The sequence below is a fragment of the Neolamprologus multifasciatus genome, chromosome 7 (assembly GCF_963576455.1).
Source record: "Neolamprologus multifasciatus chromosome 7, fNeoMul1.2, whole genome shotgun sequence".
NCBI lineage: Eukaryota > Metazoa > Chordata > Actinopteri > Cichliformes > Cichlidae > Neolamprologus > Neolamprologus multifasciatus.
This window is the reverse complement of record NC_140445.1, coordinates 59,695,662-59,721,841: the sequence shown is the minus strand read 5'-3', so window position 1 is coordinate 59,721,841 and position 26,180 is coordinate 59,695,662. Positions and strand designations below refer to the sequence as shown.

The window sequence follows — 26,180 nt, the reverse complement described above, 5'->3', positions numbered from 1 at the left end:
GAAAAAAATTGTCCACTTTTAGGGACCTATCTGGCTGTGACCTCACTTACACTACAATACAGTCAGCATACCATGCACTTGCTAACTTATTACCATTAATAAGGCCACAAGACATACTCCTACAGAAACAGGATTGTATTTATGTTTCATCGTGATTAGATGTGGTTTGGTTCTTTGGCCAGGGTGCACAAAGAATTCATTTGTGAGCCGTCTGTCATCGTCTTCCAGATAGTCAGCACTAATGTTGTGCTGTCAAACGGTCTTATCTTAGGCTCGGTGCTCAGGTGATCAGATACGATCTCTACGAAAGGAATTTGGACGTTTTGCAAAAAAAAAAAAACTAAAGTAGGGTTTGTTTTTTTTAAATCTGCCTGAATTATACCTCTAACTGAATATGGCTATAAATAAAAGAGTACATAAATCATAATTACCATACCAACCTGCTAAAGGATGTTTTAGTAAATATATTGATTCCACAGGATGGATTCAAGATGGAAACAAAATCAGGTGCTGATGACAAAATGACCCAGAGAGTTCCAAAAAAAGAATCTCCTGAGAGACTGATGAGGGTGCACATACTTACTGTCTGTTTGTCTTTCACATCTGACAGTGTTATATCCAGTTTTCTGGCTCCATTATAGTCACTGCCTAAAAGAGAGGCTCGATTCAGTGGTACTTAGTTTTTCATTTTAGTATGCAGTTTTCACTCATTCCTGACAGGCTAAAACTTTCCTCAGTAAACCACAAGTGCTTTGCTCAAGGACACTTCAGCACAGTGGATGGTAGCCAAAACAGATGCTTTGACCAGAATGGTAGTCTCGGCAAACACAGGCTACCTCCAGCACCGGTATAGTCAGTGGAGGCAGACAGAAGGTGTGTTGGAAGTTTGGTTACCGGGCCTAGAAATTACATTTTGGTGCTAACTGCAAGTTTCATTTGGTCTGACCTCAATCAGCCAGGAGCATTGCCGGGCCAAAGTAAACCAGGACCCGAGAGCACTGTCTGGGATGCCTGAGGAAAGGCAACAAACGTCAGTGTGGCCTCACTTCTCACTGTCTAAGGGCTGGCTGACTAATCCTCGATATTCCTCCATGATCTAAACCTGAAGCCCTCTGTAGCAAAAGAACACTGCGGCATTGTGTCCCTTCTCTTAAGGAGTCTGTGATTCATTTACTGGCAATGCACTTTGGATACATGTACTGAATTTTTCTCATCCTCAGAACTACGTTCAATTTCATCATTCCAAGACGAAACTGCTTTCTTTGTACGACTGTTGAATATGACACAACAACTATTTACTGCTGTCAAGCGGGAATCAAGCACTCAAAAAAACTCTATGTGATTGTTTAAGATGTGTCTGTTGTTGAAAAAAGGGAACTTAGACTAAGTAATACCTCACGGACTAGTATGAAAAGGCAGAATTTTGGAGTTCCCTATTGATCACACAGTGTATATTGACAGTATTGCTGTTTGATGCTGCAATACTGCTCTCTGCTGGCAGAAACAGGGAACAAGTATATGATATGAAGTAGCTTTGTGTGAAACTGTAGGGTTTTTTGTTTTTTTTCACTTTATTTGTTTCATTTGGAAGTTCCTGACATTTCTATTTTCAATACTAACACCTAGGCTGGATACACAAGTTTTTTTGAATGCTGTTCAATGTTTCGCTTACATGTTTAATTAGTATTGTTTGCTTTCATCTTACAGAAAACATTTAATTTCTAAGAGTTTTTAATTGTTCAGATAGTTTAAGGTTGCCATCTGATCCTCTTTTCTCTTTATTCCTTCCAGGTCTGATTTGCTTTGGTGCCAGATCTGCAATTGACAATGAGGGTGAAGAGATGAGCTTGCAGCGAGAAGCCCGGTCCCTGCAGTTCCTGCCACTGGACATTTAGTGATTATTACTACACACAAGACGATGTCCCTGTCTCCCAGATAGCACTTCTGAGGACCAGGCCTTCACAGCACACATTGTGCACCATGGCAGGAGAGACTCAGCGAATGCATGCAGTCAAAGAGCTGGACACTGAGTCCAAACTGCAGGATGAGGGCACCACGCTGGAGCAGACGAGTGAAAAAACCTCAAAGGAATCTTCAGAGCACTTTTCAAGCACAGGCACTGAGGCCAGAGCCAGTAGCAGAGGGCCCAAAGCTGAAAAAATAGAGAAGAGAAGGGACTGTCCTCAGCAGCGTGAGGCTGTCATACGACCACAGCAAGCAGGGAAGATTGACTTCAGATCACTGCAGAACAGATCAAAGTTCGCCACTGACAGGACTTGGTCGAGTGGCAAAGGCAGTCCCCAGTCTCCAAGTGGAAAGAGCCGCAGCCGAGAGAAAGGGAAGCGGTCAGTAAAGACAGAGCGAGGCAACCCACAGCAGCTGTACAGACCAGGCATTACAAATCCACGCACTGTTGGTATTGCATATCCACAGCAGAAGGTTTTGCCACCCAAGAAGTTGGAAACCAGTCGTGGCCCAGTTTCGGGCAGCTACAGATTCCACGTTCCCAGTATACCAGAGAGAGAGGCCGAACTACAACAAGAAGAGCTTAGCTACAGCCGCTGTTTCCAAGAGGCTTCCTCTAACCTCACCTCCCAAAGCTTTACCTCACAGACACTGGGCCCCTCAAGTGGAACATCATCTCACCCACACCCACCCCTGTCACAACAGCAGCAGCCAGCATCCATGGAGAGCAACGGTGCACAGCCTGGCGGCCAACTGATTCTGACTGACTTTCATCTGAGTGGCTCTAATGCATGGGCATCTCCTGAAAGGACTTTCAATGGTGCTAACTTTGGGGTTTCATCGCAGAAATCCACTGCCCTATCAGAAGCAAATAAGGCAAACACATTTGTGCCTGGCCCATTTCAGTATGGATATAATTTAATGGAAGAATCAACCTCTGACTCTTTTCCCTGTGAACAGGACCCACAATCCCAAGACTTCACAAACGCCTCTTTGGGTTCTGTTCATGTGACCCATAACTCGTTTTCTTTCGCACCTGCAGAAGGGCAAAATATTGCTCAGAACAACACTCAGTTCAGTAATGAACAGCAACCAGAGGATCGAGGCACTTATCCTCACACTCCGCAGTCACAGTTTATGCAAGGGGTGGTATCATCCATCCAGTGTCCAAGGAACCTGAGTGAGGACTCAGCCAGCAGCGACAGCTCTGGCTCCAGCTCACAGCAGTCGGAGCAAGGAAAGACTGGGCTGGCCGAGAGCACAGATGCAATTGGACAGGCAGACAGTAGGGATGCAGCCATCACCTCGGGGAGTAAGAGAAACTGTCACCCCAAAGACACAGCTGCCAACCAAAGAACACTCATTCAAGGAAGTATGCATGCAAGAAATATTTCACAAGTCCCAGGCTCACCAATGCACTTTCCCACCAAAACATACAACAGCATTCCAGTCAATAACATTCGCTCGAGCACAATGGCTTTTGATAAAAACATCAACAGTAACGTTCTAAGTAGGATACCACACTCATGGGAGGGGCCTAATAAGGCATATTCACAAGAAGATCCAAACACGATTCAGTACACTGATATAAATGACAAGTTTCAGTTTCAGAACCAGCCAGCGATCGACCAAAGGCCAAATTCATCTAAAAATAACAGAATGCCCTGGCAGCAGATACGACCCACCCCTGCCATGCCAAACCAAAGTAGAATTGAGTTATCTAGACAAATAAGCAATCAAAAATTGGCTTACATAGTTTCCCCCTCTGACTGGCAGGATGACATAAAATCTCATAAACCCAGCTCGTTGAAAACTCCTGGCTCGTTTCAGAACAGCAGAGCCGGTGATGGCTTTTCAAACCAAAGACAGGAGATTGTTAAAAAAAACAGTAACACAGTCTCAACTTTTAAAGTAGAAACAAGCCACTCGCAAGTATGTGAGTCGAAAAATAAGGTAGTATTCTTTGGACTCAATCATTCTCTTCCAGCAGCACCGTCAAGAAACTACAGCTTTCCACCATTACAGGTGCCGCCTATGGGACTGATGATGGTATCGCCTTATGAATCCCCTTTGCCATCCCCAGTTCATAATCCTGCATCTAGCAGTACCTGCTCCTCCCACTCCCCGGCATCCACGAGCCCTGTTAACATCAGCTCAGAGGACACGCAGATATCTAAGCCAGCACCCTCTCACCCATTCTATCACCAACCACAAGGCAAAACCCAGTTACCCTCAGATCACCTGAGCACTCACTCCCACCAGTTTCATTCCGACGCTCCGCGGAACCTTCCTTTTGTACCAGACAGACCCAAAGACGACATGATGAGCTACCTGCAAAGCAGTAGTCACGTAAAGACAACTATGGATGGAAGCAAAGCTTATGTGGATAGTTTTGGCGTGGAGCACCAGCAGCCTCCCCCGCCATACTCTGCACATCAGCTGTTAGCCAGCTCATTAGCCACAGCAAATCTTGACCAGTTGGATGTGCTCCTGACATGCAAACAGTGTGATCAAAATTTCAACAACCTGGCCTCGTTTTTAGGCCATAAGCAATACTGTGCTCATCACACGTTTGCACAAAACGACCTCAAAGAAACGGCAAAGATTGAGGACAGTCGAAAATACCATTCAGATCCAGCAAAAGCAGTGTCGTCCGTGTCGAACGTTTCACTCTCAAGGTGTCCGTCTGATCTTCACTTGTCTTTGTTGGGCCTCAATAAAAATGGCGACCTGATATGTGACAGTGAAATGAAAGGAGACAATAAAGACGATTCAATGAAGCTGTTCTCCAGTTCAGTCAACCTCCCCGAGCTGGAAATGGACGCCAAGTTGGACAGTTTAATCACAGAAGCTTTGAACGGACTGGGATATCAGTCAGACAATGCTGAAATAGACAGCAGCTTTATTGATGCATTTGCTGATGATGACCTCACCACTGTCAAAACATCGTCAAACAAACAATCTCTGAAAATGAAAGAATCCCTGGTCTTTGAGAGCAAAAATAAACAAGCAGTCGATGATGTGTCTTTCACACAGGAAAAGTATTTTTATGACTCTGATGTAGAGAGCCCTGAGAAAATCTCTCTGAATCTGGAACAAGATGAGAAAATTAACATAAAAAATGAAGTCTCTCATAAAAATTCAAGAATTGCCTCCAGGGAGAAGACGTGGGAACAAGGCAGCAAAGTGAAAGAGGCAAAAACTCTGTGCAAGAGCGGGGACGAAAACACGGGGACACAGAGGTTACTCTTGTCCAGCAAGTTTTCGGAACGCTGTGGCGTTAAGAGCTTTCAGGACAACTCCGCACTTCGAGGGTCGGCACCCTCACAGGCCTCCACCTCCCCGACTTCAAGAACTGCAGTGAAAGAGAGCAAGAGGAAAAACACTGGAGGGGGCACCTGGAGCAAAGAACTTATTCACAAAATAGTTCAACAGAAAAACAAGCTCCATAAACTCCACGTCAAAGGTACTAAAAACCTTCAGTTTTCCTTGGTGATGGAGAGACTAACTCCTACGGTGCAGAACACCGCCTTTGGAGAATACGACTATGTCTCAGACTCAGATGATGAATGTGAGCCCGTAAAGATAGCAAGCCAAGGCCGACTGAATCAGAGTAGTCGCTGTAAATATACATACACTAAAGAGTGCAAGTGGCGAGCGAAGAGCGAGAGGGACCAGGCAGCGTGGAGGCATGAGTCGAAGGAGTGTTTTGAGATGAAAAAAAGCGAAGAGGTTTCTCTCTCGCCCGACAAGCACGGCTCTCACCAGAGGCTCAGGAGGCGGGGTAGCAGATCGTCCACAAGCAGTGAACTCAGCACATCTGTGAGTGTTTCAAGTGATAGTATCAACAGCCCCAAAAGCACTGATCGCACTGACTCAGACTGTGAGAAGAAGACAGACAAAAACAAAGAGTCTCCAGAGCAGAAAACCCATGAAAGGTCTTCCCCTCAGAAGTTATTTAAAGAGTCCAGCACACTTGCACTGACTTTCACGAAATCTGTCAAGAAGTATAACAACAACAAAGCCATTCATTCTGATATCAAAGACAATACAGAGGATCCAAAGAAATGTCACTCAAATCCTGAAGCTGCTGATCTAGCGGCATCCTCGCAAAAAGCAAAAGACACAGTAAAGCACTTGGAAAAAAGCAAAACGTCTCATGCGAAATCAAGAGAGAAACCCGTGTCTCACAAAAAAGAAGCCAGTACAACGGTTACTTCAGACAGAAATTCCCTACAGAGGGCAGACAATCTTTGCCCTAAAGACGAACCAACACAATGTGGCGGCACAGATAACAAGACGCTACCATTTAATTCACAGTCCCCCGCTACCAAAGAAACTGATTTCAATATTGACAGAAAAACAAAGGGCAAAAGAAGAGAGGGCTCCCTGGCTGCACAGCCAGAGTTATCAGACACTCCCACGTTTGAAAAACAGAGCGACAGTGTCTGTGCGGTGAAAGAGGCTATCACTTTAGCCAATGACCTAGTCACGCACAAACCTGGGTCTCTTTGCAGCTCTTTGATGGATGAAGTGTGCCTGTCTCCAACCGAAAGCCAAAGCCCGCTGATACAAAAAGACACACTCCACCTCATGCCTTACCCCCTGGACCAGGAGCAAGGACTCATTAAATCTCCGCTTTCATTTGACACCTCATCAATGTTTGGGGACCTCACAGGCTTCGACGGTGGCCTTTACTCGGAGATGCCGATACAAAAAGAGGGTTTCCATTCAATAGAAAACGCGTCGGAGAAAAAGGACGAGTTTGTGTCATCTTTCTCTCCTTTTCTGGAGCAAAGAGACTGGAGTCTCATTGTTAGCCCCGTGCTACCAGATGAGATATCCCAGTACAAAAGCAACTCGGAGAAATCAAATGAAAAGAAGCCAGATTATAATCACGTTCCTTTGTCTCTGCCGGAAAAAATAACTGACTACAGTGCAAATCTCAACAGCTGTGCATCAGAGGATGAGCTGGAGATAAAGAGAATAGTGAACGAGCTCGAGAACCAGCTGCAGACAACAAAGTTGGAAAGGCCACCGATACTAGATCAGCACGTCCCCAAACAGCTGCAAATGAGCAAATTTTCACCTTTACGTCTGGGCGATGAGTCAGAGAGTGAGTGCCCCACTTTGGATGCTAAATGCTCTGTACCGACAATAGATGTACCTGTTTCGATGCCTTCAGAGCCTTTCACTGAACAGGGACTCTCGTGGCACGGCACATTCCAATTTGAGCTAATGGGTGAACATCACAGTCCCCACACTGCAATTCACAATGAATCAGGGGCTCTTGAAATATTTTCAGACAAAGAGGGCCACGCACCAAATTTAATCTCTGCATCCACACGTATTGAACACCCACAGCTCCACCTTGATCAAAAAACGGAGGAAAGAAGTGCCGAAGAAGACACTCCTGCGGAAACAAAGGAAGAGATTTTGGAGCAGAAGAGATATACAGAAAATCTCATGAAAAGTCTGGAGGTGATTTCACACTCTATATTCAAGAAAGAACCCCTTATATCAGTAGACAAAACGCTAAATGTCAACTCTCCCCAAAGTCAACAACATGTAGAAGCTGAATGTCAGGCAACAGATGCAGTTGAAAGAGAAGATCATGAGGAAACGGAAGCAATTATGAAAAAGGAGAATATATTATCACCTCCAAATATCAGTGAGAGGAAGGATGAAATTGAATTCATTCTGGATGAGTCAGAGTCATCTCTCTCCAGCAAGGCTCACCCCAGAGTCAATGGCAGCCAGCCAAATTCATCGCAGCCAAGTGAGGCTGCAGAAAACAAGGATTACAAGGCGCAGAGTAAAGTCGCATCAGAGCAGGATATCTCCGAGAGTAGCACTTTAACTGAGACTGCTCGCTGCTCAAGTGTGGTGACACATGAGCCACGTGTGGATGAGGAATCTTGCGGGAACTGTAATGCAGAGGACAATGTCGATCAGCTGTTTAAAAACAGTAGCGTCAGCCGAGAGTATTCACCCACGGGTGAGGAAGCGGAGGCGGTGAAGGGAATTACGGGTCACTCTGGTGTTCATCTGTTATCACCAGCTCAGGCTGAGCCCAGTTCAGATATTAGTGAGAAAATGGCAGATGTGACGAAGGCAGCAGCGGAGCGACAATCAGCTGGTAGCCATGGTAATCGTGACGACAACAGTTCATCGCACGCTGACGAATTAAAAGTGGAGCGCTCAGAAAGTAAAACTGAAACATCAAGCCGAGATCATTTAATAGGCCTTTCGACACAGATTGTCACCACAGACAAGCCCTGCAGTCCGTTACTGGTGGAAACCAAAACAGAAAGCTCTAGATGCTGCTCGCCCTTCCATGACACCCAATCCATAGAGGGACAAAGCAATCTGTTGATCATTTCACAGTCTGATGGCATCATTAACGGTGATTCCTGCAAAATGACTCAATTTAATGACTCATTAAAAACTGAGACAGGTCTCATCTTTGAGTCTGCTCAGAAACGAGAAGAGATTTTAAATGTTCAGGACATCAAAGAGCAGCTTCCCATTGATTTCATGGCAAGTCAGCATAACTCACCGTGCAGAGACGAAGTGGAAGAAAGTCACTGCGTCTTTTTAACGACCGCTCCATCAGTCAGTCCTCTATTATCGAGCTCTAATCAAATGCCTATGCGGAAATGTGACACAGAAGAGGATTCGTGTAAGTCAAACGATACATGCGACAATAAATTTATTGATCGAGACTCCGTTCAAAATACAAAATCCCCAAGAAACAAAGGCAAAAACAAAAATTCAAACAGTGAGGAGGTAAACACAACGGTGGAGATGGAGTACTCTTTAATAAGTCCGCCTCACCTGCACTTGGGAATGATAGAGTGTAAAATCCCCAGATCTGAAACCACCATCTCCTCTCCACTTCCAGCAACCGCTATGGCAGAACCACCAGTGGTATCAGAGAGCCTTGGAAAAAGAGATTTAATGTACGACTTCAAGCTCAGCCCACTCAACTATAACAGCATCTCAGATGAACCTCCACAACTAAACCAGTACGATTACATACCAGTCTCACCAGCCAGTCAGCCTAAAGAGAATGCAGATACCGCGCTGAGACCCAGTGATGACTCTGAATCGTGTGATCTGAGTATAAACCCTGCACTGATTTTTAGCAAAACTGAAGCAGACACGGGAGAATCACTGAATTCCAACCCTGCAGCTAAGCTATATTCATCCGATGAACCACTGGTGCTACAGCAGAGTATGAAATTCACATGTTTTTCACTGGGGCTCCCAGCTCAAAGCAAGAGAACAGACTCTACAGCTGGTAATGTAAAGACAAACCTGGAGGTTTGCCACGAGGTGCTCAAACCTGTTGAGAATTTGCATATGCATGCAGACCTTCTGAGCAAGGCTGAAACGGAGACTTTAGATTCTCACAAAGCTTCTGTTGAGGACAGTAAACTTCTCAAAAATGATCCGCCCACTCCTAAGCCACTCATCATCTGTGAAAGTGAACAAATGCTGATTCCATCAGACCCTTCAGAGAAGCGACCAACAACAGACACTGGCCAGTGTTCAACAACGCAAATACAAAAAGATGCGACGCAAAAGAAGACACAGAGCAGCGCTCAGCAGGGCAAAGTGCTCTGCGAAATTTGCTTCATGTGTTTCAGGACTGTGCCGGGGTTAAAGAGGCATAAAGCAATGAAGCATTTGGTCAAAGCTGAAAAACACACTGGCCCACAGAGTGCAGCGTCAAGCCATCAGGGGAGTGCGCTTGTTTATGAAGCATCACAAACTACAGAGAAAAAACATAAAGATGATTCACAGACCTGTTACCCAACAAAAATAGATGGCCTGCCTGAGATAAGTAGTGCTCTCATATCTAAAGCAGCAGAGACCGAATCCATCCTGGAGGAAATGGCAAGTGAGACAAGTGCAGTGGCAGTAGATGAAATAGGCTATCAAAGCCCAATGCTGTCAGTAAAAGCAAAGAAGAACAACAAAGCTAGAAAGAACAAGAACAGTGAGGTAAACAGAAAGCCTAACCATCTCTCTGATGAGCTTCTGAATATATTAAAAACAGATATACTTCAAGCTATAACTCCCGAATTCAAAAGCGGCGCAGAGCGCAGCCAATCTTCTGAGGAACAGGAGAAAGCCAGTGAAAGAACTGAGGAATTCCCTCACTGTGCTGCTTCAGAGCCTGCTTTTGACAACACGGCCCGATCTCCAACAAAAGAGACAAATGTACTTAATGAAACTGTGGAGATCAATCAAATTGCTGATGCAGAAGAAACAAAATGTACGAGTATCACAGAGATGGCAAATTTGGAAGTGTGTACGGATAATAATGTGGAAAGTACTATAACTGTAGAAAAGGAGGTTATCAGAGAATGCGATGAAACCAGAAGGACTCTGCTCCCAGTGGAAGACATGTGTGAACTGAAAGGTTCAGAAGATAGCCTTGCCCAGGAGATTCTTGGAAATGTGGCAGGCGAAATAAAATGTGAGAAAAACAGTAGCCCTGCAGACAAAGTACATCCTCTCTCCTGTTTGAACTCCACAGCTCTCAGCCCTCCAAGTATAAGTCCCGATCTGAAGGCCCTATTTGACGATGACACCACATTCTCCCAGCTCTTCCCCAGAGATGATGAGGCAAAAAGGAAGAAGTGCCCAAGGGTGTACAGCAAAAGAAACAAAAGGCAGAAGCTATCGCCCCGTTCGAATGTGACTGCTGACTTCCTTCCTCCTGAAACATTCATGCAAAGTAAAGATCGATTCGCGGAAAACCAGGCCGAACAGACTTTTAATGACAATCACGCAAAGCACTGTGAATATGAGACAATTTCTCTTGATGATGCCATCATGTTGAATATGTGCCACAACAGCACAATAAAGGCAGATGTCACACCGCTGGCAGATGTTAAACAGAGGGATCAGGGGGATGCTGTTCATGACAACATTAAAGAGCTCTGCGGCAGCCTCTTGAAACCACTCGAAAGCACAATTGATAAATCTTCAATTGAATGGAGCGGCCCCGCTGCCTTCACCAGCTTTGATACCAGCTCATCTGTGACCTCTGACCCCAAATCTTGTAAACCGGAAGTAGCATCCACCCCGTGCACTGTGGAGCCAGAGGGCGTTCAAACCTTCCACAGCATTGACATCCAAAACATGAACACCACGTTTCAGCTTCCAGAAATCCAGTTCTTTGATTCTAATAAAGATATCTCAGTAGCTCCTCCAGCAATCGCAACTGTTGACGTGGAGAATAGAGATGATGAAAAGTCCAACAAAGTGGCGGAGCGGCGAGGCAGGAAACGGCAAGATGGCGGAATGAAAGTTAAAGATAAACAATACAAGTGCAAAGTGTGTTTCACTTGGTTCCTTACCCTGGGCGAGCTGAACTTTCACAAACTCTCCCACAACCCCTCTCCACCTCCAACCTGCTACATGTGTGTCCAGCGTAAATTCAGCTCCAGGGAACAACTGAGAGACCATCTGAGGGAGAAGCATGCAAAGAACAAGACGGGTATCTGGACCTGTGGGATGTGTTTGAAGGAGATATCAGATGTGTGGATGTACAATGAACACTTACGGGAGCATGCCACACAGTTCGCCAGGAGGGGTCAGACTCAAGGATCCATGCTAGGCATTTCGGGCAGCTTCATGCAAGAGACAGCAGTGAAGAACTTCATCTCCTCAATAATGCAGCATCGCCCCAGCAAGGTGAGCAGAGAGGCCAGCAAAGTTAATAAAGAACAGGAAAAAGCTGTTTCTGCAGACAGCACAATGGGAGAGGGTGCTGAGGCAAAGCTTCACAAATGTAAAAGCGCCAGCGGAGCTGGTGGGAAGAACGCATTAACCCCACTTGAAGTCCTCCACAAAACAGAGACACCTAAAAGCGTGGAGATGCATCCCAACTGCAAAGACCCCTCAAGAGACTGCCACCACTGCGGAAAACAATTCCCCAAACCATTCAAACTCCAGAGACATTTAGTGGTTCACAATTTGGAAAGGATTTTCCTGTGCCACAAATGCCCCGTCTCTTATCAGGAGGCCCAGGAGCTTAAAGATCATCTGAAGAGAGCTCACGAGGAGGTGGATGAGCTGGATTCGAAGCACACCACCCTCTACACCTGTGAGCTCTGCGCTGATGTCATGCACGTGATTAAAAAGTCCTTCATCTGCAGCACCTGTAACTACACCTTCTCCAAGAAAGAGCAGTTTGATCGTCACATGGAAAAGCACCTGTCAGGGGGAAACAAAATTTTCAAATTCCGAGGCGTCTTGAGACCCGTCAGAGTGTCTGCATCCAAAGAAGATGAATGTGTTTCGCCTACAAGTAAAAAGAGGAGAATTCTCCCTGACAGTCTGCAAGAAAACAGCTCAGACAGTGGCATTGCTAGTGTAAGCTCACTGCACTTAAATCAAAACTCTGACACACAGTCTTCCAAACCCCCTGTGTCCATGGCAGACGACTCCACACAGACCATCACAAATGAATACCGCAGTGACACAAACAACACAAGTGTGAAGACTGAGGACATTGCTGAGGACTACTCTGAACTGCTTGTAGAGTTGGAAAAATGCATTCATATGGATTCTTCTGAGTCTGCTACACCCAAGAAGGAGGAAATTGACCCGACTCCCTCGCCTCATCTTGATAAAGAGGGTAATGAAATATCAATTCCTGAAGCATGCGACGTGAAAGAGGAGAATGAGTCGGTCTGCATTAGAGCAGAAACAACCTGTTGGTCAGCATCTAAAGAGAGTAGTGGTGCGGGGGAGGAGATTGTTAAAGCTAAGGAAGGTTCTGTCCAAGGTGACGCTACAGAAAAGGAAGAAAAAACTGATTCACCTCCTCCTAGTGACAACTCTGTAGTCAGCTTAATAGAAAATCAAATCAGTTTAAAGACACCCGAGTCTGCAAAGGATGAATCAGCTGTCGATGTGATGGACCAGCAGGGGGATGAGGAGCAGTGGCATCAGGTGTCCAACTCTTCTAGTAATAGCAGCAAACAACAGATCTTATCTCATGGTGCTGAGCAGGAAGATGACAGTCAGAATAAAGAGAAGGCTGCCCTTGAGAAGTCAATTGACAACACCAAAAGTAGTCCAAAGACCACAGAGTCAACACCAGGCCTTCACTCCAAGGTTTCCTCCAATGCCTCAGCTTCAAATGAGGATAAGGAACCGCTGAGACGACAGAAGAAGAGAAAGGACACGAAATCCCCTCATAGCCTGCAAAGGGTTTCCTCTCCAGTCACACAAGAAAATTTCGGCGTTGATTCTAGACCCAAGAAGAAATTTTGCCCCAGCAAGTGTGCAAATCCGTCTCTGCAGAGAAAGTCAGATGGACTGAACGAGTACCCCGTGCTGTCCTCAGTACGGGATGACGTCGTTAGCAACAAAATCATTTCCAAGTGCAAGACTGTAAGTTTGGGCTTGCAGTCGAAACGAAGTCTGCTTGATAGCTGTACGCAAAAGAAGGCTGAGTTTGTGAGCCCTCAGAACGGGGACTATAAAACCAAAAAGGGAACTCTGGGGAGAGCTTTGCATTCTCAGATATCGAAAGTTTCTTCAGTTCCCATGAACAATTCTTTGAAATCTCGACCAAAGATAGGGGTAAGGTCGATGGAGACCCATTCCTACCGGACAGCAGAGTCACAGAACCACCTCCTCAGCCAGCTGTTTGGCCAAAAACTCACTAGCTTTAAGATTCCTTTAAGGAAGGACACATCAGAATCTATTAACTAAGGGTTGGGGGGTGGGGGGTGAGGGATCTGTGAATAATAGACTGTAAATGTTCACAGGTATAAATGTTTAAGACAATTCATTATGGTGAATGAGATTGCACAGCTCTTTTCTGTGAAATGCTTTAAATCTTTAAATACTTACATAGTCACTTTATTTCTTCTTTGTACATGTGTTTTTATTACATAAATGTGAGGATGAATGGCAGATATGAATATTGGGTCAAAAATTAAATATGCTAGTTGGAGAAATCATTGAACGTTTTTTTTAAGAGAATATATTTCATTTACCTAAAGGAGAGAAAAAAGAATACTTGAAAATACAGTAAAATATTTTGTTTTTATAAATGCATGTTCATGTTGCATTCATAAAATAATTTTTTTTAATGTTTTCTACTAAAGGACCAAATGACATCAGAACTGACATGGACTATTGTCTGTGCACCTTTCATAAATACTTCCTACATAGTCATTTTGTGTATTTTTTTTTTTTTACCTTACTGTACTGCATCGACATTCATCGTATTAGCCTTTGTATAAACATTACGTGGTGCTACATTGTGTTTTTTTTTTTTATTGTAATGTGAATGCCAATGTCCTCAGAAGGGAACGTGAGATCTGTAGCAGTTGCAGTTACAAACGTACATCAGACTGTTTTTACTGGCTCTCTGTATTTTATTAATACTGTGTAAACCATCCAAGTAAATCACATGTAGGCTGACAGAAAACAACATTAGGAAAAGCTTCCATTGTATAAACTCAGGTGCATACAAGGACATCAAAGTCCCAAGACCTGTATTTGGAGTTCTTCCCATGCACTGAAAATACCACACACAAATTACAAACTCAATCATCTGTGTCTGTAGCTCCAAGTGTTTAATTCTTAATAGTATTTACTAGGACAACAAAGGTGCTTTATCTTGTTTATACTGTATGTATCTTACATTGTATTATATTGTAGGTAGATGAATGTGTGGTGTAAAAGTTTTATTTTAAAAAATGTGCAAAATAAATACGAATGAGAAGAAAGGGAAATGCAGTGTCTCTTGCAAGTTGTAAAGTGGCTCACCAAGTGCCTGTTTTATAGTTGGTTATTAAAGATCTGTACAGGTCTCTCCTTGCTCTTTTCTTCTTTTGTTCATGATGTGTTTTGCAAGTGTTCCTACTTCCGTCCCTGCGGACTGCAGCTGTCGCCGCATGCTTCAAACACTGGAAGCAGTGGAAGGTGCGTGTGCCTGGAGGCAAAAACAGGTGCACACACAACAAACTCTGACGCCATATTTTTGTCTTCAAAATCAGCACTTCGCTGAGCTCACTTTTCATCAGAGAGACGAGCATAAATGTATCTTTACTACAGGGGAATATTCAGCAAGAAGACAGTTGCATTTATCCAACCATATGTTGTTGGTCTCCGTGAGCGCTGGCAAGCAGGCAGCGAGGAGCTCCCGCTTGTGTCACGCTTCCGTCATGCTGCTCTACCACCACGTGTGAAATGGCTTCTGTTCCTACATGAACACTTTTCATCATCACATAGGAATAAAAAGCCATATTACACAGTGGCATACACACAGAGAATACAAGGAGGGGGGTCCTTGCATTTTTCCCAGTATTACCTGAGGGGAAAAGCAAGAAGAAAAGAGGATAGTCAGAAAAATCAAGTCTTTCTTTGGTTGAAGCTCAGGATTTGGTTCTTGAGGAAAAAAATACATAAAAGATTAAAAAACAGTATTCAAAAATAAGAGTAAGCTGACTGAAGTGGATGTCTGCATTACAAGATGACATTTAACAGCAATCATCAGCACACTGTAAAGGACGGTTTAAACTATTAGTCTGTGTTGAGGATATAAGCGGATTTCCACATATGTGGCTCCTTTTTCTTCAAAATCAAAGATCTCACTTGTGGTACGAACACACTGGTGTTTTCTGTAAACACTGTAAGCAGCCATCGGCCCATGTGTTGATTCAGAGGGAGTGTGGAGGAAACAGAGCCCCCGTGTTGTTGAAATAACTTCTCCAATTATATTTGCGTGAATGCTGGTTTGGCAGCAGACGCAAACACCATATTTTTGGACTCACTGATGACAACTGAAAATAAAGCAGGCATAACTGGGAGGGAATTATAGGCCTCGGTCCCTGTCAGCCTCTCTCAAGGAGAAGCAGCGATTCAGACTGCGTGAACGTGTGCCGGCACGTGTGCTATATCCTGACCTTTGTTACAGTACTGTAAAAGTCCAAAATAAGCACTTTAAAGATAGAAAATCGAGATCGTTTCCTTGAAGCGGTCGAGGAGATGTCGTGAAGGCTGAGTGCTGAAATGAAAACTCTTACAAAAATCAAGCAGTGTTCAGAAGCATCCCAGTTATATCATCCTGCGTATAGACCCTAGAGTCTTATGCTTGTGAGGCTTTTCCAATACTCCTAAACATTTTAGATACATATTGCATAATCAGAAATGGTCTAACGTTACCAGTGATGTAAAATGAAGGATTTGGCATTTAAGTTATTTCTGGACCTAGGTATTAGCAGGTTTTGGCTATGAAGTAATGAAACCCATCATAAATGTCACTGCATCAGTGGATAGTCATTTTTAATCCTTCAGTCAATAATTAATAAGACTCTAGTTTGCCTTTTCAGTGTCAAAAAGTGAAGACTGTCTCCCCTGATGTTTATCCTCAGCTGTCTATCTATATATTTAAAACCCAGTCGTCAATCTTTCGCTCAGCATTTGTTAAATACTTCCAGATAACCCACAGAATAACTTGCTGTTTAATATTTAATGATGTATAGCAATGACTCGGTTGGATTATTAAAGCAGCTCACTGAAGCATAAAATATTTTGTGGTTTTTGTAGAGCTGCTTTTTTCTTATTCTAATCAATAATTAAATTCCCACCCATTAGTAGATCCACAGCAAAAAATAAATGAAAAACCTTTGTGGGAGGATGGATGACCATCTGTTGATGCGTGTGTGTGTGGGGTAAAAGAATGCCACTGGCAGACGTATCAAGATTAATTAAAAAAGAAAAGAGTTGCTGAGGATCACAATGTGCTTTGGTTTAGCCTCACAGATTAATCATTTAAAATCCTTAAATATTGAAAGACCTTGATTGTCACAGTAAATATGGGGTGCGTGGTTCATGAAGATTTTAACAGTATTCAAAAACAACACAGTTCTCAGTGTAACTGTTATGAAGTGAAATCTAGTTACAGATCTAATTAATGCATGATCTGGACTGGGAGCAAATTTATTGCACTGCAGGAATCCTTGCAACTCAGGGACTCAGGCATGAGTGTGGTGCCTGAAGGCTGCATCACTGATGACTTCAGTGACGTCTAAGCCATCAAATTGTGTCAGTGAAATGCCTGTGCGGTGATTAACATGTCAAACAGAGCAATTATAATAGAAACAAAATTACAGTTACATGTTGCTTTGTACGTATATTACAAAGTTTGCCATTTAACCGTCTCAGGCTCAAATTAAAATCTTTGTTGCTAATGCACAACCAAGTCCTGCAGTGGTACTTCTGAGTAAAAAAAAAACCTCATAAAATATGTATGTGGGGTAATCAGGTTGTTAGTTTTTAACTGTTGCAAATTGGCAACGCCTGCCTCGAGAGGGTTAAGTGTTTACATTTCAGATTTAATTTCCTTCTGAGCTCCACTGGTAATTTATACACTAATTAGTGGTTGATGTTTCGTCCTTGACTGCATCTGGATTTTACCTGAATGTCGTGCTGAGCTTGGTTTCTCCCTCCCCCCCTCCCCCCGTCTTGTTGTTGTTGATTAAGACAGAATTAGAGACCTCAGCAGATTGTGTCACAGTTTAGCCCACAAAGTGTCACACATAGCGAGTATGAGCCCCACACGCCCTACTGCCATGCATCCTTTTATCATCTGATCTATAAGGAAATTCTCCAGAGGCACAGTCATGCAGGAGCCTGACAGGAACGCTTTGCACTTTGAAGTAGAGTGACATTATCAGTAAGTACGGTCTTGAAATAGCATCTCCTCTCACTCCATATCTGAGTCTCCCACCCCTGCCTCATCTGATTTCCGACTTTCTTTCTTCCATTTTTTTTCTCTGCCGCCACCCTCATTTTCCTGCTCGTCCTTTTCTCTCGCTTTTCTGCTCTCTTCATCATCAATTTCCAATTCAGTGTCTCACCCCCCTCTCCCCTTCCTCATTTTTGCCTCTGCCTCTCCCCATTTTCTCCTTTCACCCTTTATCTCTCATTCATCAGTCATTGAAAAATCAGTCATTCACCTGATTTTTCATACATTCCTCTGTTTTTTACATTTCACCCCATCTCTTTGCAGCTTCCACATTTTTTTTCCATCTACCCCGGTTGCCTGCACACCTTTCCACCCACTCTTCTTCCTTGTTTTTTTCTTCCTTTCTATCTCCCTCTCATTCTATCCCACTATCTCGCCTCACCCTTTGCTCCCTCCTCCCTTAGGTTAGTGTTGGCAGCCTCGCGGGGAGGTCATGAGATCAGGGGCAGATAGAGATGGGCTACTGGTCAGCAGTAATGACACACAGGCTGAGGGGCCACTCAGGTCGCCTGTGTTGGGAATTTTCACTTTCAGCCATCATGGAGAGATAAATGGATAGGCGGGAATTCGCTGCGTGAAAGGGAGGGAATGACTGAGCATCCCTCCCGGCACACACAGGAGGGAGATCGTGATGAATTTCCACGGGGATTGTATCTGAAATCATTTTTGTTCAGCAGGAAGAAGGTGTACAAATAACTCAATGCAGGCACTTTGCCTTGATGTAAACAAAAAGGGAAGAGAAATCTTTGAAGTCAAATGATCAGTCAGATTTTTCCTGACAGACATCAAAACAATCTCTATCCCCTTTCTTTTTTTAAACAGGAGCGAGAAATCTATGCAAGGAATCTCCCACAACACTGGAAGCTGAAATAGAAGTCAAATGAACTAGGGCAGCAACAACATCAACATGAATTATGGAGCAAATGAGCAGATAAAAATATATCTCGGTGGGTAAAAGGTAATATAGGAAAATGAAACATTAAAGTGATGCCAGGCACACTTCAGATTTCCTAATTAATGGCCCCTCACCATGAAGTCCTGGCCGCTTACTGCCAACAGAGGCTTTATCAACTCAAACATTTGTCATTGCAGTCAGAGCCAGAGAGGAAACAGGCTTCGCACAATAGCTAAAAGTACCTGTTTGATGTTCCAGGTTTACAGAAATAAATGGGGTTGCACTGTAGGGGCTATGCAAACAAAAGCCTGTCGATGTGTGTCTGCAGCCACTGGAAAGCTGCAGCCAACAGCAGGTGTCTCCAGAGCAGCTGGCCTCAGCAAACAAACACACAGCTCATGTTAAAGAAAGTTTAATGCAGACAGACATCGTAATGAGTTTAGTTGAATTTTGTATAATTTTCTCATTTCTATTCATACCTCTTTTATACTGATTCATTCTTTAAGCTGTTGACAGACTTGAGAAAAATCCAGCAGATAATTGGTGCTGGGTCAGAGTTAAACAACGAGAAATAAATACCTGCGTCGTGATATATACATTTCAAAATTGGCTTACAGTAAGAGCGACCCATTGTTGCATGCAAGGCTGGATCTGACGGCCAGCAGGGTTTCCTCACGTACCTCCAAGACATTCTTCACCCTCGTTCCCTTTCTCCTGTGCTAAAACCTTCATCCCTTCCCCCCTCCTCTACCTCCACAGCGTGCTCTCCCAGCTTTGCCCCTGCTGTTTCTGTGGATATCACAGAGAATCTGAAGGATCTATTCTGACATTTGATGTGGCACAAAATTGGATCTCCACTGTGATTCTCTCCCCGAGCGCCTCGTGGAGTGTAATCCACGCTGTGACTAATTGAGTGACATGCCAACAGCCTGAGAGTGTAAATGGATGGTTGCTGGTGATATGTGTCTGTGACCTGTTCTTTTTTTTTTTTCCAAATGCCGGTGAGTTAATTAGACAGAAAGCAGAAATAACACACACAACCTCTAGTGGTGCTGAATTCTCCAACGCAAAGACACATTTTTGTGACACATTTCGTGTCATCTTGTGTCGTTGCCTATTGAATGTGACCCTGCATTGTTGTCTGGCTGCCTGTGACATTTATAACTAATATCTGCCACAAAAAAATCCAATTTCCTTGTATAATAAACAACACACTCTATAAACTGGCTTAATTTGTGTGATGGGTAGCAATGACATTCGCCTTGTGGATCAGAGAAGCTGTAATCTAAAGTGGGAGACAGAGGTGTCAGTGACAGATGTTACAGGATGACTCACCACTGCTATGTCACCTGTATGACCACCAGCATCCCAGAAGGCATTGCTTTAACCTGGCAAATCCCTGATGCAGACAGAGGAAGAGCTCTATAACAATGACGCAACAGACAAAAGAGCATTCCTCCCCCCCGCCCCGTGTAGATAAGTTATCTTTGCACAAAATCCCTACATTCTAATCTCAAATCTCTGTCATGCCCTCTGCTCTGGGGATCCTGCATCTGATTTGGATTTGAATAATTGAAGCCGCTTTTCTCCTCCGAAGACTGGATACAGCAGTTTCCTCTTCATTAAAAACTTTCCACTAATGCGCGCGGGTGCGTGTGTGTGTGTGAGTGCACCCCTTACACGAGCACTCTCCTTTCACACCCCCGCTAAAATATACACACCCACACAAATTCACACGGGATTCGACCGGGATGGAGAAGTGTACACACACTCGTTCGCTGTGACACGTTGTGAAAACATGATAATTACTTTGAACAAGTGAGTTGCTGGCAGCAATCTAAAGCGTAATGGCAGGCAGCACGCAACAAAAGACACTAATGAATGAACTCATAGATGGATGCTAATGTGGCATACGTACCTGAATGAGGATCATCCACCAGACTCTCCCTGCTTTTCTTCTCAGTTCTCACCCCCTTCCTCCCTCTTTGTGGATGTTGTTATGGCTGGTAGTCTTGTACTGGAGAACAGAGTCTTCACCCTTTCGAGTCGGGGACCGGGGCTCAGCTGCAGAGACTGACATCATCCCTTTCAGAGAGGAGGTTTTCCCCTCCCGCTATCTGCACCCTCTGTGTGTGTGTGTGTGTGTGTGTGTGTGTGTATGTGTGTTTCATGGCTCTCCCTATCCCTCTCTTTCTCTCTCTCTCTCTCTCTCTCTCTCACACACACACACACACACACCCTAACTCAGCCGCTCACTCTGTACAGTAGTATACTCCTCCTATCTCTCCCTCCCCATGCTTCTCTTTTTTATCTTTTCTCATCTATTTTTTACTTCCTAAAATTGCTGCTATTTTTCAAAGCCACCACAGGTGAGTAACACAAAACTGTACAGTAACATGCGCTCAAGTAAGACCATACCAGCAACAGCACCTTGGACTTGTGCTGCATATTGCTCCTCGTAGGTGTGTGAATCTGCCGTCACAGAAGGAACCCATCCACAAGGAGTTTTACATTAGAGATTTTATTAATAGATGTGATTGCCCGCAGGTCTTTCACAGTTAGCTTCACCTCTTCTTCTATCACCCCCTGCATCTGCTTTCCATTCCCGTTATAGACCGAGGGCTGAAGGTGTACATCAAGGCTGAAGCTTAATGGGCAGCCCACTTTCACCTATCCAATTCTTTCACATCAGCAGAAAATGAAAATGGAAAGGAGCTAAGCACAGGAAGCCTTTTTGAGTCTATTGAGATGGATGCCTGCTGTGGTGCCTGTGATGGTGGAGATCGGTGTTGCTGTCCGTGGTGCTGATTACTCCTGAAGGAGACATCACTAAGGACAGCAGTGACCCTGCAGACCCACAGAAAATAGCCTTCAACGGAGCAAGGAGGAAAAACCTCTTTCAGCCACTGCAGAAACCTTAATAAATGCACATGCACGGACTCACACACGCAGACACACACAGATAAGAGTGCATGTGTACACAGCAACAAACACACACACACACATAGAGACTTAAATCTACCTCCCAGCCTCCTCCTCTGTCTCCCGCGGGCATTTCTCTGCGTCTCAACTCATTTAGGCTTACATTCATCATTGTAAGGTAACTGTGGCAGGTGGGATTAAAATGGATTAGCCCTATTAAAGAAATGTGTGGTGCATATTACACCCCAAGCCACACACACATATTGTCCTCAGAGCCACATGCATTTAACTGCAGGCACAGCGCTGGGCTCAGACATGTAGAAGAGTATACTGAAAATACATGAACGTGTGAGGGAAGGTTAAAAAAAAAAAAAAAAAACACAGAGGGATAAAGATAAAAGGGCTGGCAAAGCAACTTGATGAGGACATTCACAGGAAGGAGAGGTATAGCCGCTGTGTATATTGTTGCTTTTCTGCCACTCACACATTGGACTCCTTTTTGTTGTCTTAACTCTCGTCTCAAGAGGTAGCTTTTAGAATCTCGCCTCCTTGTTTCCATAGTGACACTTTCCCTCCTTTGTGCGAGAGAGTATGTGTGTGTATTTCAGAGACACACAGAGAGGAGAAAGACAGGCGTAGGGAGGGAGAGAGGAGGGGGATGACAGCAAGATAACTTGGTTCACTTACATTTATTCACAACAACAACAAAAAAAAGTCCACACAGCCAGTTTTGTACATCGGGGAGAGTTTCCTTTGTTGATGTTTTATCGGCCAACTTTTGACTAGTTGCTTTGCAACGGCTCAACCAAAATATAACTGTTGTTACTTTACGTGTGATACCAACAATAGCACATGCTGATTCCTCTGAATCTTTCTATGGGGATTTTTAAGGCATTACTTACTGTGCTAAATGCTCCATGTGGAGGGCTGCCAGTTCTTTTAAAAATACACCAAAAAAACGACTAAAATCAAACCAGTCTCTCTCCTATTTTCTTGCTGAAATAGGAGAGAAACTGAAAAAGCGTGTCTTTTATTTTCTACTCATAGTGCCATTTAGTTATATCAAAGGCAGGTTACTGAAAAGCTTCATTGAAATTAGCTTAGAAAGAATAATGACAAACATTCAGAATGACCTTGAAGGATACAACTATTACCTGGATAAAATACTACCTAATCTAAATCTGTGGCGCGTTGCGTGTAATAAATTATTAATTATGGATATTAAATGGCTAAATTTATCACTTTCAAAACAACCTGGGTTGGTGTGGGAGATTGATGGCAGGAAAACAGATGTGTGGATGTGTATGTGTAGATATATAGATATATAAATTGAAATCTCCTCTTGTGGCTCCAGAAATCTGCACAAAAAAAGACTTAGCCAAGGAGCAAATCCCTTCTCCCCATGCCCTCCAGCATCTCAGCCAACTGCGTTCCACATCAGTGATCCTGATTCAGGAGCGAGGACACTGGAGGCTCGGCTGAGACGCAGGGTTGACTACACATAAGGGGATTGTCTAAACTGAGACGTCTGCCATCTTGAGCTGTCATAACTCTTGTGTATAAACAAGGATACATGTGACAAACTTAATGCAATGATGGAAGAGGTAAATGGATCCTATAAACAAGGTTCGACTACTCATCAGCTTCTTAGCCATTTCCCATTCTGAGATTGCAGCACGAGGCTTCCTGTTAAATCCAGAATTGAATTCAAAATCCTGCTCCTCACATACAAGGTCTTAAATAATCAGGCCCCATCTTATCTTAATGACCTTGTAGTACCATATCACCCTATTAGAGCACTTCGCTCCCGCTCTGCAGGCCTACTTGTTGTTCCTAGAGTATTTAAAAGTAGAATGGGAGGGAGAGCCTTCAGTTTTCAGGCCCCTCTTCTGTGGAACCAGCTTCCAGTTTGGATTCAGGAGACAGACACTATCTCTACTTTTAAGATTAGGCTTAAAACCTTCCTTTTTGCTAAAGCATATAGTTAGGGCTGGACCAGGTGACCCTGAATCCTCCCTTAGTTATGCTGCAATAGATGTAGGCTGCCGGGGGATTCCCATGATGCATTGAGTTTTTCCTTTCCAGTCACCTTTCTCACTCACTATGTATTAACAGACCTCTCTGTATTGAATCGTATCTGTTATTAATCTCTGTCTCTCTTCCACAGCATGTCTTTATCCTGTCTTCCTTCTCTCACCCCAACCGGTCGCAGCAGATGGCCGCCCCTCCCTGAGCCTGGTTCTGCCGGAGGTTTCTTCCTGTTAAAAGGGAGTTTTTCCTTCCCACTGTCGCCAAAGTGCTTGCTCATAGGGGGTCATATGATTGTTGGGCTTTTCTCTGTATCTATGAAGCGCCTTGAGGCGACATTTGTTGTGATTTGGCGCTATATAAATAAAATTGAATTGAATTGAATTGAATTGAATTGAATTGAATTGAATTGAGGTTTGAAAGTGTGGCTGCAAACTTTTCGAGAACCGGCATTGACACAATATCTCCACAATTTTAACCACTGTAGCTGCTCTCTAAAGTTTCTGAATGCTCAATGATTACTAACATGGCAGTAGAGCATCATATAAGTGCAATGGCAGGGTGGCATTACATAAACTGAAGCTGTTCCCCATGAGTGGCAGGAGGTAAGTGGTGGTTCTTGACATCCATTCTGGTTTTGTATGAGAGAGAAGGGAAAAACCAAAAGAGCGGAAAGGAAAATGCAGAAAGTGGTGCGATGACAGCGGTGTTGACTGATGCCTGAGTGGCTCTGAACTGATCCCAGCAGCAGGTTGAAGTCGTCATAAGCCCAGTATTGCTCAGCTGCTCCATCAACACGCAGTTATCTCCATAAAAAGAAGGTCTATCACCCTGACAGCGAGGCAGAGGCGAAGGTGCACCACTCGATCCTTCACCATTTCAAATTACTGTAACCTACCTGCCAGCCACTTTCCACAGTAGGCAGAAGTGGGGCCGCGTTACCTTGTAAGGATTTGTTATCACTGAGATATTGAAGCTGTTCGTCCATGTGATTTTTAATCTGTGTGCGCAAGCAAAAGAGTGCGTGTGTGTGTGTGTGAGACTCTCAGCAAGTGGCGCATGGCCGCAGATGACTGTGTAGCCTTCTCTTCACTTTTCTATTTTGTCTTGAATCAATCCCCAGAGTGTAACAATACCTATTTCTCTCTGTATAATTGGACTGGATGACAGGCACATCTGAAGTCAGCGGATGAAAGCCTCTCCTGACAATGAGAGAGTGTCTGGCCTGTGACATGACTTGAATGAGAAAGAGATAACACTGCCACACACACACACACACGCGCACGCACGCACGCGCGCACACACACACATTGTAGCTGATAAGCAAAGCAGGTCAAAAACTTTTACTCATTTGTCACACGAACGTGATCACTGGACAGCTAGTGATCCCAAAGAAAAGGCAGATAAGGGATGAAATGATATCATTTGTGTCATGATCTCTAATTTGCCTTACAATAAATCTCTCCCTGCATAAGCAAAAGATAAGTTGCAGATTGAATTTATTGCAGTGCTCTCCAAATATTTGCTAGCATTCTGCTTGCTCTGCATAATGCTACTTTGACAGACTGTAAGTTTGAATAGCTGCCAGTGAAACAAATTATTATTCACTTCCCCCTGTATTCTGGCTTGCCTATTTATATCTGCGTGTGAGGGTGTGAATGTAATATCCTGCATCCTGATGCATACAAACCCACACGCGTGCACACAAGGATCTCTCACACACACGCGCGCGCACACACACACATAGACACACACACATGCTAACAGAGTGTGAACAAAACACCGAATGCATCTCAATAAAGCACTCAAGGAGGTATTTGTAAAACCAGATCATGCCCCTAAAAAGCACAAAATGTCTCTTTCTTAGTCTATTTGCTGTTCGCTTTGTCACCACGGAAACCACCATTGCCCAAACATCCCTACGCTGATGGACACTTACATTAAGTGTCTTCCCATCTCTCCCTCTGTTAGGCCCCTTCCTTTCCTCCCCTCTCTCCCCTGCCATCACTTACCACCATGTGGTCAAGCAAGTAAACAGCTCTGAAAAACTTTGTTACCCCCCCAAAACCAGTTTCTTGCTCAAGTACTGGATCGTATATTAAATGAAGGGGGGAAAAAACCCTCCATCTCAAAAAGCCAAGGAAAAAAAAAACATTTTTTTCTCCCACATAAATTAAAGGCACCAAGGTACAGATCAATAGCCTTAGAAGTAGGGAAATAGTTCCCTGGACAAGAAATTTATGTATCTCGCGCAGGCTGGCTATTATACTCTCTAATGATGCCATCTGTGCCACATCATATACTATTTCAACCATCTATGTATATAGATATATATATGGAATAGGCACTGGAGTGTATAATAGCGGCCATAAATCAATATGTCACAGTGTACAAAAGTGATTGGTTTTCTTTGTGTCCTTTAAATCCCCTTCACAAACTGAAAACACAGTCTCATGGACTGAGCATTCCTCTCTGCAACACTAATTCAGCAATGATTTATTCTCATGCGAATGTTTTCCAGCAAAAGTGCAAACTGCAAACAAAACAAACTCCTAATCATGGGACATTTTAACAACATAA

The 26,180-nt window shown here is 43.9% G+C and overlaps 1 protein-coding gene and 1 long non-coding RNA gene across 2 annotated transcripts in view; one reads left to right on the top strand and one right to left on the bottom strand.

Annotated features, from left to right (window-relative positions):
• The window catches only part of znf469 (zinc finger protein 469), a 43,676-nt gene extending 26,350 nt beyond the window's left edge, over positions 1 to 17,326 (top strand). The window contains exon 2 of the mRNA XM_085168414.1: positions 1,792 to 17,326. Within this exon, the coding sequence (XP_085024540.1) occupies positions 1,981 to 13,707 (11,727 nt within the window). The 5' untranslated portion in view covers positions 1,792 to 1,980 and the 3' untranslated portion in view covers positions 13,708 to 17,326. The remainder of the gene's footprint in view (positions 1 to 1,791) is intronic.
• LOC146515736 (uncharacterized) lies at positions 14,150 to 24,011 on the bottom strand. The gene is made up of 2 exons (XR_014875349.1): positions 20,569 to 24,011; positions 14,150 to 15,316 (listed from the first exon to the last, which is right to left on the bottom strand). It is a non-coding gene; the product is annotated as an uncharacterized LOC146515736 (long non-coding RNA).
• Positions 24,012 to 26,180: the final 2,169 nt, after the last annotated feature.